The following is a 10,744-nucleotide window of genomic DNA, read 5'->3' as shown; positions in this document are numbered from 1 at the left end:
ACATCATTAAGTAAAGTTTTTTATTGCCGTTGGTGACAAGGAAATTCATTAAAAAACAAAGAAATAAAACGATCAAACGACAGATATGTTGTATACAATCCCCGAAATATATATCAATTAAAAAAAAAGGTTACGTTTAAAGATGATGATTCAGGAACAACAAGATCTTGCTGTTGGAAAAGAACCTTGTTTGGCAATGTACAACGAATGGCATTTTCTATTCTACCCTATAATGACATCATCAAAGTTTTGGACATTTCTTACGCGATTCTCTCTCCACTGATAAAAGAATAAATCCCTGGCTGTCATTAACACGTGAATACCCTTTTATATAAAAATAATTGACTAATATATTTTTAATTAAATTTAAGAGTAATATTTAGTTAAATTATTTTTATTTTTTTAATTAATTTTAGTTATTTTTATTTAATTTAAGACATTAAATTTCAATCATATCCTAGATTAAAAGAGCATTATTTATCTTTTGATAAAGTAGTTAAAATTTTTTTTTTACTTTTTAAGTAATAAAAATAATATTTTCTCATGCTAGTAAATCCAAACTAAATTTTACAAGCAGTCATTGAATTTTGACAACTTATCTCACTAAGTCACTAAGCTCATGGGGATGTTATTGTGGTAGTTTATGTGATAATCACATATATTTTTAGCAGTTGTTTGGATAAAATTTGTTAGTGATTGAATTTGGGATATTTAATAAATTTTAATGATTTAAATGAAATAAATTGAAGTGCAGTAACTTCATGAAAAAAATCCAAAAGATTGACTAATAACAGTAAAATTTACTCTAAATTCAATATTTGGTTAATGAAGGTTTATAAATATTATATAAAACAATTAAAATATTATTTAAATTTTTTATATTTAAATGTATATTTTTATTAAATTTTAAAAATAAATCATTATATATATTTAAATTTCATCTTAGTGAATGAAATGAAATTAGACACCGATTAATATTTTTCCACGTCTAGAACGCTTGACTCTTTATTTCAAAAGCCAAAGTTTGACTATTTTTTTTTTAATTTCTAAAGCCAGAGTTTGACCCATTGAAGTTAGCGTACCGTCTTGGCAATGGCTTCCACTTAGACCTAAAATCATCAAGGTTCTAAGTCATCCCGTAATATATCATTATCCATTTAAAATTTCTGACTTCTCAAATTCTTAAAAGATTGACTGTCTCTGTATTGGAAAAGAAAACCATTTTTTCTCCTTAAATTGTTTGAAAGTTGTAGTTGCTCTGATGAATCAAAGGATGAGGGCATGAAAGTTGGTAGTTGGAAGTTTGGCTTCATCGGAACCTTCCAGCTCTTCTACACCTCAACCCAATAATCTTTTATCTAAAATTCATTCTTTTTATTATTTTTACCTAACCATCCATCGATAAAAATTTTGGGTGTTTTACAGATGCTCAAAATTTTGGATTTTTAGTGGGTTCTGCATACTTGAAAAATAGATTATGTAGAAATTTGAGACCGTGGCGAAGGGGGCAGTTACCTTTTGACTGTGGGTCACATTGCATGGCCAACAACCCAAACAAAAAATTTCATTTCCGGTCCACCGACCTGTTGAAAAAGACAAAGGGAATGAATGAATGGTAAGTCTTTCCAATGGTCGCGATGTATTTTTGGAAAATGAGGAACTTAGTGGAAAACCATTTTCAAAGTTTGAAACCAGCAAGAAAGTTATAGTCAGAAGAGAAAACACCCGTGTCATCTCCCCCTTCTATGATAGTAGAATAGTAGCATATTATATGAGGGTTTTAGCCTTTTTATTATCTTATGCGGGGGCAGAGCAAATCCTTCTCTTTTTCTTTTTGGGTTTGAAGAAGACGAAGAAGGAGGCTCTGTGTTAGAATTTTTCTTTTTTTGTTTTTCGGGTGAGTTTGAGAATATGATAAGATGGTGGATATTTGCTTTGCAATTAGCAGAGCTGTTTATTAGCGCAATTGTGCATGTGCTATATGCGTTTTGCATAGTTAGCACGGTTGTGGCTGGTGACCTTTCTCAGGCTCTGAATGAATGGTTTTTTAAGCCTAATGCAAGTATAGAGGTGAAAAGAGAAGATCCTAGTGGGACCAATGTCGATGATCTGCCTCCTATTGTATTGGTTCATGGCATTTTTGGATTTGGCGGAGTAAGTTTATTTTCCCTTCAATATACATATATATATTTATTTATTTATATTTATATTCATTAATTTGGGTTTTTAGTTTTAATCTGGATTTTTTACCTGTTGGTGGCAGAGATTGGGAGGTATATCATACTTTGCAGGGGCAGAGAAGAAAGATGAGAGGGTTCTTGTGCCTGATTTGGGATCTCTGACCAGCATCTACGATAGGTAGGCTGCTTATAGCTTGCCATTTAGTTTTGATTTTGTATCTTTATATGGGAATTTTGAGAGGGATTTGGTTGGTTTCAGGGCTCGTGTATTATTCTATTATTTGAAAGGAGGGCAAGTTGATTATGATGAAGAACACAGCAAAGCTTGTGGGCACTCACAGTTTGGACGAATTTATGAAAAGGGTAAGCAGAAATTTCCTAGCTTTTATTGACTATAATTGCTGTTTCTCTGTTTTATTTGAACAAAATCACCCACTTGGTTGGCCTGATTAAGTGTTTAATTTATTCACTGTGACGTTGGGATGCAGGGCATTACCCAGAATGGGATGAAGATCACCCTGTTCACTTTGTTGGCCATTCAGCTGGTGCTCAGGTTGTGCGTGTCTTGCAGCAGATGCTTGCTGATAAGGTTAGTCCATTTCCCATTCATGTGAAGAATCATCTCTTATGGACTTTTTTCTCCTCCTGAGTCCTGATATATGATTATTTTCCCAGGCATTCAAGGGGTATGAGAATACTTCTGAGAACTGGGTATTAAGCATAACAGCCTTATCCGGGGCATTCAATGGGACTACAAGAATTTATTTAGACGGAATGCTGTAAGTTCCCTTTATACTCATCTTCTTTGGCTTGAAATCTTTAATTGAAGCGGAATTATGTCATGTATATTAAGTATAGTAAATTTTACTATTCCAGATTTTGTGATTGAATGATACCGTCATAGCGTTCAAGTCCAACAACTTTCTCATTAGATAAAAAAAATCATGTCGTTACTTATTTTTTTTATCTAGTCGAGATTGATAACTTATGGGAATTTATTCCTTTTAGGGGGTGTTTGTTTCGGGGGAATCCATACATTTTCCCTCGAAATTTTACTGTTGGATATTTGAATCCAATATTTTGTTTAGGATAATTAGATTTCGGGGAAAATTGATAGATTTTCAACAGTACCCAAGGTCTCAGAATCAAAAACCCACTTCTTCTTGTGAGATTCCAGGATTTTAAGAGGGGGAGAAGTAGTGCTATTTTCAAATTTGACCTAAATAAAAAATTATGAAATAGTCATTACCTTTTTGATTTTTTGAAGGGGATTATTTAAGGAATTTTTAGACTAAAAATATCTTAAATAATCTTTTATTTAAGGCATTTTTGGACCAAAAATACCTTAAATAATACATTTTTATTTTTTTAAGGAGAGATTTAATCCCTTATTTAAGGTGTTTTTGTACAAAAACGCCTTAAATAATCTCTTTTAAAATGTATCAGCAAATTTTTTAAGGCATTTTTAGAATAAAAATGCCTTAAATAATACTCTTCAATTTTTTTTATTTAGCTTATTTAAGATATTTTTAAACAAAAACATCTTAAATAGTTCCTTTTAAAATTATTAGCAGAAATAAAAATGCCTTAAATAATACTCTTCAATTTTTTTTATTTAGCTTATTTAAGATATTTTTAGACAAAAACATCTTAAATAGTTCCCTTTAAAATTATTAGCAGATTTTTAAAGATATTTTTAGTTTAAAAATGCCTTAAATAATAACCTTCAATTTTGAAAAGGCTTATTTAAAGCGTTTTCGGATAAAAAAGCCTTAAATAATTTCTTTCAGTACTTATAAGATTTAAAAAATAAAATATAAAAATACTTGAGTAACTCAGTTAGTTAGAGTATATGACTGTTAATCATAAGGTCAAGAAGGGCGTTAATCTGATCAAGGAAATCTAAACCGACCATAAACTCATAATCATCTAAAGGTGTTACCTCAATGGTCTCCTTGTCCTTCCAATCTCTAAGTTGTAGCTCTATCCCATGTGCCACTCCAATTGTTAAGACATCTTTAGAGTTGACTGTCTTGATGGTACCAATCCTGTTGTGCACTTTCAGGTCAAGTTTTTGGGCTTCATCACCAAATATGAACAAATGTGAAGCTTTTGTGTCCACTAGAGCGCTCACTTTCTTGCCCGTAACCAATAGATCCACATACCTTAGTCCCTTTGACTTGCGACTTCTTTTACCTTTGACTACATTGAGCATAATTGAGCCAAGCTTTGTAGTCTCCTTTTTTGGCTCATTATCTGACCTTTTGTTTATAGCATCCAAATTGCCTTTCTTGGGGTAATTTTGTGCTACATGTGGCTTTTTACACAAAAAGCAAGTGTTCGACTCCTGATCTCTCTTTGCCTTCCATTTCTTTGTTGGTGGCTTCCCTTGACCATCCTTGGCTGAACGATCTCGGTCTTTATCTTTGGCTTGCCAATTACAGTCTCCACCTTTGGAGTGTCATTTTTTATCTCTCTTGCCCTTGCCCTTCCTTTTGGGCTTGAAAGACTCGAACTTGTTATGTGGCTTAAACTCCACCAAGGATTCAGCGGCGCTCATGGCTTTGGCTAGATCACGAACTCTTCTTCTTTGTAGCTCGTGTTTCACCCATGGCTTAAGTCTATCTATGAAGGTGAAAAAACCATCGATCTCGCTCGAATCTAAAATCTGCAATATCAATTTAGAGAACTTTTGGATATAATCCTTTATCTCACCTTGTTAAGTAAGCCAATGCAATTTTGCACGCATTTCATCATTGGCTTGGGGTAGAATTGCTCCATGAATTTTTTTTAGAACTCTTCCCAGGTTTTAATTAAGGTACCATCACACCTCACCTCATTGCACTTTTACCTCCATTACACTAAGGCAACATCAGTAAGATGCATCGAAGCAGTCTTACCTCAGTAGTATCATTCTGCATGCTCATGACCTAAAACTATGGGTCCATTCCTCATAGAAAGTTGTTCATTTCCTTGGCAGCCCTGTTCCCTTTGAACTCTTTAAGCTTGAGGACATTCACATGAGCCTTAAGCACTCCAGCGATCACGCCATTCCCAATGGTTATTTTGCAAGCAGTAAGCTCTCACTTGATCTCTTTCATCTCCTTACGCATGGTCTTCCCCAGGGCTTCCAAGGCCTTATTCTGTTGGGTGAAGAAGTCGATGGTCTGACTTAGAGCAACTTGCATCTCACCTTTGAGCACCTCCTCCATGGAGTCCAAATCCTCCATGTGAGTCTCCATTTCGTTAAGCTTCTTTTTCACATCAGCCATTATCACCTCCACCTTAGACACCTGCCTGTTCATGGTAAACAAAATGTCCCTCGAACTAGTTGTCTTACCCCTTTTGCAGCCTTGCTCCTGAGCTTTTGGTTGTTGGCAAGCAATATCGCTCTGAAATGTTATTTCCTCGAATGCCTTAATGCGACCCGAACACAACCGTCAAGTAGAACTTGCTCTGATACCAACTGTCATGAGCTTTGGTCTTAAGCCAAATTCTATGTTGGCTTAGATTGGGAATTGATTGTGAATGCCTAAGTTAACCTATAAACAAGTGTGTGAGCACAAAACAAACACCAAAAGCCAGAATATGCAAACTAAGAATACAAGGGAATGTTGAAATGCTCTGTATATTACTCAGTGGTGATTGAATACAAATGAAGGAAGGGCGGTCCTCTATTTATAGTTGAGGCCCCAGCTTTGGTATGGTCATAATATTAAGGGATTATAATTTCAAATTCAAAAATAAAGATTACATCCTAATTCTAAAGATTCACTAGGTCCCTTTCTATGTGCTACAGATCCTAGGCTTCTAAATGGTTTTGGTTTAGCCTCACTCCCCTGGGCCCACCTAAGTATGGTGCGAGAATATTATGGGCTTGGTTTCGGTGTTACAGGTAGGCCTGATTGTTGGGCGAGCAATCCAGATGTTTTTACCATGATTATTGCATAAACGCTTGCCTTTGTCCTTGGTGCTTAAGCCTTGACCGTTTGGGCGTTATTTTTAGCTCTTAGTGCTACAGGCAGGCTTGACTGTCAAGCGGGCAGTCAGGATGCTTTTACCATGATTATTGTGTGAACCGTCGCCTCTAGCTTTGCTACTCAAGCCTTGGCAGTTAGGGTGTGGTCCTCAGCGCCTAATGCGTCCTCCTAGGCATTACATTTTCCCCCACTTGATCTTGCAACGCTCTCTTCGTGTCCTCTGTGTGAAACTACCTGATTTGGTATCGAAAAACTTTTAAAACACTAGAATGAGAGATTGAACCTATGACCTTATGGTTAATAATTATATGCTTTAACCGACTGAGCTATTTCAATGTTTTTATATTTTATCTCTTAAATCTTATAAGTAATAAAATGGATTATTTAAAGCGTTTTTTTACCAAAAATATCTTAAATAACAAAAAATGCCTTAAATAATCTCCTTTAATTTTTTGAAAGGCATTATTTAAAGCGTTTTTAGAATAAAAATGCCTTAAAAAATTCACTGATACATTTTAAAATGGATTATTTAAGACATTTTTGGCACCTTAAATAAGCCAAATAAAAAAATTAAAAGGTATTATTTAACGCATTTTTGGTTTAAAAGCACTTTAAAAAATTCACTGATACATTTTAAAGAGGATTATTTAAGGTGTTTTTAGACCAAAAATGCCTTAAATAATTTTTTATATTTTTTAAATGATTAACAACCCTCATATATATCAACGAGATTATAGTAATTATTAAAGATTTAATATATGTGAATTCTCTCCAACTAAACGAGTGAATCTGAATACAGGATACTCTGAAAATAACAAAAAACTCTAGGTATCGCACTTTCTCGGGGATCATACTTTTCCTCGAAATTTATAATTTCGTGAACCAAACACCCCCTTAAGATTGTCCTAAATTTAATTAAAGATTTTTAAAAAGAATAGATTTTGGTTTATATCAATATAATTAGGTTAGGGAGTTAATTATATGTAAAAAAGGTTTTAGCACCTCACAATACTCAAAATTGATATCAAATTAATTCTATGTTATCTTATCTAAGACTTAATTCTAATGATTTTTATTTTTTATTTTTATTAATTTTGATATTTAAATATTAAAAAAACTTTAAATTTTCACCAAAAATTTTTTTCCTCAATTTAAGAGTATTTAAAATAAACTAGTTGTTTACTTTAAAAAATTTCGTCATGGAATTTATTAAATATCTTATGACAAATAAACTAATTTATTCCTTTTTATTTATTTATAAAATATTAATTTTAAATAATGATAAAAATTTTACAAGTTTTTAATTATAAAATAAAATATTTATATTTTTTTTAAAAATTCAATTTAATTTTTTATTTTTATTAATTAAATCAATAAATCAATAGATAAAAAAATAAAATCAAAATAAATAAATATAGAAAAAATATATAAAAAAATAGCAAAACAAAATAATTTTATAAAAAAATTATTTCACAAATTTTTATCCTAAGCTACATTAGATAATAAACAAATATAACATCAGAATAAATAAAAATAAAAATAAATACCTAACCAATGTTATTGGACAAACTTGAAATAAAGCATATTGCCAAGAAAATTTTTACTTAGACTTTGTTTGCTTTAATTTTAGTGTATACTTTTTTTCTTTTTTAACTTTTTGATTTTTTTTAATTATTGTTGATTGCTTAATTGTTTGTTATCTTATTGAATTGTCGATTGTTCTTATGATCTCCTTTTCTAATTGCTTATTGATTTTTCCTTCTTCACCTTTGCTTGAAACTTCTTCCTCAAAGCTCAAAGTTTTGTATTACTTGATAATTGTTCTTTTCTTTCTTATGGAAATTTGATTATCAAGAATTACTAGAATTAAACTCAATTTTAAAATTTTAAATCTAAATAAAATTATAATTTCTTTTAAAAAAATCAAATTTTATGTTTATTTTTTAAAATAAATAAAAATAAAAAATGCTTTTGAACTTTTAAATTTAAGCTTAAAAATGATTTTTAAAACCCAAATTTAAAATGTGATTTCAGACCTAATAATATTAAAAAGATCTCAAATAAAATTGAGCATCTAAATATACAAAGAGTTTAAAATAATAGCAGCGTCCCGGTGATAACTCATTGTGAATTCAAAGCTGTATTTCTTTTCCATGATGCTTAATTACTTTGCTATTGTTAATTCATGCCATCTGCTTTCGACTTTCGTCAACTCAGCCATTTCAAAAGTTTCTGATTCTTGGTTGCTGTGATTTCAATCGAATTCAGGCCAGAAGATGGGAGAACGATAAAACCATTAAGTCTAGCGCAGCTGGTCCGCTTAGCAATTATAATTTATGATTGGTTGGATATCCGCTGGCTAAAGGCATACTACAGTTTGGGTTTCGAACACTTTAACATGTCATGGAAAAAAGTGGGTCTTAGGGGTCTTGTTGACTGCCTCTTGGGGAATGCAGGGCCGATTGCTACTGGAGACTGGATCTTTCCTGATCTTACAATTCAAGGGTCAATAAGTCTGAACTGCCATCTACAAACCTTCCCCAACACATTCTATTTCAGCTACGCTACCAAATGTACAAGGAAGATCCTGGGTGTCACACTTCCTTCTGGCATTCTTTGTGTACACCCCATGCTTTTTATACGAGTATTACAGATCAGCCAGTGGCGTCATCCTCCGGATGTTTCTCCCCCTTTTAAAGGCTACAGGTGTGCTCCAAACAGCACATATTGTTACATCGACTTCATATATAAATTCTTTGGTTGCTTCCATTTGATTGTTCAAGGTTTCCTAGGTTCGATATTATCTTAATATTTTTGAAGAGGATCCTGAATAAATTCTTAGTTTTATTAGACATAGGTACCTGGACCGACCAAACAGCAACTTGCCTTAAAAAATTGTTACGATACCACCAAGAATACTGTGCTAAATCTCTCAACTTTCAAAATGTTGGCTTTCCTCTGTGGATTGCATATTTATAATCTATATTTCAAATTTTTAGAAATTAGAATTTTCATACTCATTTGAAATTATGGCCTTTCAAATAAATTTTTGAAAAATGGTATGATTGTGGAAGTTTTGGGAACTTTTAATTTGAATAGTCACATCCTACTGATGCCTTCCAAAAAAATTATTTGCAGGGACGAAGATTGGCGGGACAATGATGGAGCTATCAACACAATATCCATGACTTACCCTCAGCTCCCAATTGAACACCCAAGCCGTTTTGTTGTGAATGATTACGACTGCCAACCCTTGCAGCCGGGGATATGGTTAGTAATACCATCTCCACTATCATTGACATATTTGAATTACTAATAAAATGGTAATGATGAGTTTGCTTATAAATTTCAATTATAAGATGATTATTTTAACAACTGCTTTTGGGGATGACTGAATTGATTTTTAAACTTTGCTCAGACCACTTGTTTATCAAGCATATGGGTTTAATTCTAGTAATTTCTTTCGACAAACTGTTTATGCAACGAAGGCATTACCAAACAAATTCTTACCTAATCTTACCATTGCCAATTATCAATGTCCAGTCTTATGAAACGCTTGGTGAACTTATTGGTTACTATTTTGACATTGGCTTTTTGTAACTCTGTCTTGAATTCGGAATGATTGTTCTTTATTGCTAGTGTTAAACAAAATAATGAAGAAAAATGCAAACAAACATGTGAATCCATATTAAGATAGGACCACCAATTTTATCTTTAGACAATCCTTTTGAAGAAAACCATCTGATTAATGTAGAAATTCTACAGGCAGCATTAAAAAGAATTGCAAAAGTATTATGTTGATAATGGCTTTGCATTTGCACTGAAAATACATCTCTGCTTCTCTGAGCTGACTTAGGATTTCATTGACCATTGCAGGTATTACAAGATTATAGAGGCAGATCACATGTTGTTCATTCTGAATAGGGAAAGAGCAGGCGTTCAATTTGATCTGATATATGACAGCATTTTTGAGCGTTGCAGAAAACATATTGTCAGGGAGACTTTACAAACCATACGCAATCAAACTCCGAAATAGTTTAGCACCTGTTATTCTCACACACCTGCTGCAAGTCTACTACTGATTTGTAGCAGCTCTCATTATGTTTCACCCCACAATTTCTCTTCTCGTCTATTTCATTTTTCACTCCTTTTTACCCTCTTTTGACCTCCTATAAATGTAATATTTCATTTTCATTTCCATATTTCCTAGTACTAATTCACTAGGTTGTTGTTATGTGAGGGACATAACAAGCATTGTCTTTATATCAATGTTTTATCTCACTAAATTTACATGCATTTTGGAAGTGACATTTTCATGTCATTATGTTTTTATGTGTTTTGCTTCTTTTCTGTTCGGCCAAACTCTTTAAAGAAAATTATATAAAATCACGTGAATTGAGAGTGATTCTTGAGATTTAAAAGTTGATATTTAATTATTATACGATTTATTTTATTGTTTTTTTGTCCAAAATCGTTTTTGTATTTTCTTTTTAAAACTTTCTCTTTTATTTTTTTTCTTTTTTCTTCAAAAATTCTCTTTTTCTTTCTCTAAATCTAAAAAAAAATTTAAACTCAATGAAAAAT

The 10,744-nt window shown here is 32.3% G+C and overlaps 1 protein-coding gene across 2 annotated transcripts; it reads left to right on the top strand.

The window, feature by feature from the left end:
• The first annotated feature begins 1,213 nt into the window (after nucleotides 1–1,213).
• On the top strand, nucleotides 1,214–10,470 carry LOC111282149 (uncharacterized). Of its 2 annotated transcripts, XM_022870116.2 has the most exons (8): nucleotides 1,214–2,154; nucleotides 2,264–2,358; nucleotides 2,440–2,543; nucleotides 2,669–2,769; nucleotides 2,856–2,959; nucleotides 8,429–8,866; nucleotides 9,299–9,430; nucleotides 10,037–10,470. In XM_022870116.2, exons 1-8 carry the CDS (start codon nucleotides 1,912–1,914, stop codon nucleotides 10,194–10,196), a joined length of 1,377 nt encoding a protein of 458 aa, XP_022725851.2. In that variant the 5' UTR covers nucleotides 1,214–1,911; the 3' UTR covers nucleotides 10,197–10,470. The 2 variants fall into 2 exon arrangements, with proteins under 2 accessions (XP_022725851.2, XP_089616888.1); XM_089760762.1 differs by lacking the exon at nucleotides 8,429–8,866 and having other exon boundaries at nucleotides 1,276–2,154; nucleotides 10,037–10,394.
• Nucleotides 10,471–10,744: the final 274 nt, after the last annotated feature.

The sequence above is a fragment of the Durio zibethinus genome, chromosome 5, assembly GCF_047325235.1.
Source record: "Durio zibethinus cultivar Kanyao isolate XHJ-2024 chromosome 5, ASM4732523v1, whole genome shotgun sequence".
NCBI classification, from domain to species: Eukaryota; Viridiplantae; Streptophyta; class Magnoliopsida; order Malvales; family Malvaceae; genus Durio; species Durio zibethinus.
Note: the sequence above shows the minus strand (reverse complement) of the source record. Positions and strands in the feature narration are given on the sequence as shown.

Coding starts and splice junctions, on each gene's coding strand:
- LOC111282149 (XM_022870116.2), top strand. CDS start 1,912: ATGATAAGATGGTGGATATTTGCTTTGCAATTAGCAGAGCTGTTTATT. Junction 2,544..2,668: donor TGGACGAATTTATGAAAAGG/GTAAGCAGAAAT, acceptor GTTGGGATGCAG/GGCATTACCCAGAATGGGAT. Junction 2,770..2,855: donor AGCAGATGCTTGCTGATAAG/GTTAGTCCATTT, acceptor TTATTTTCCCAG/GCATTCAAGGGGTATGAGAA.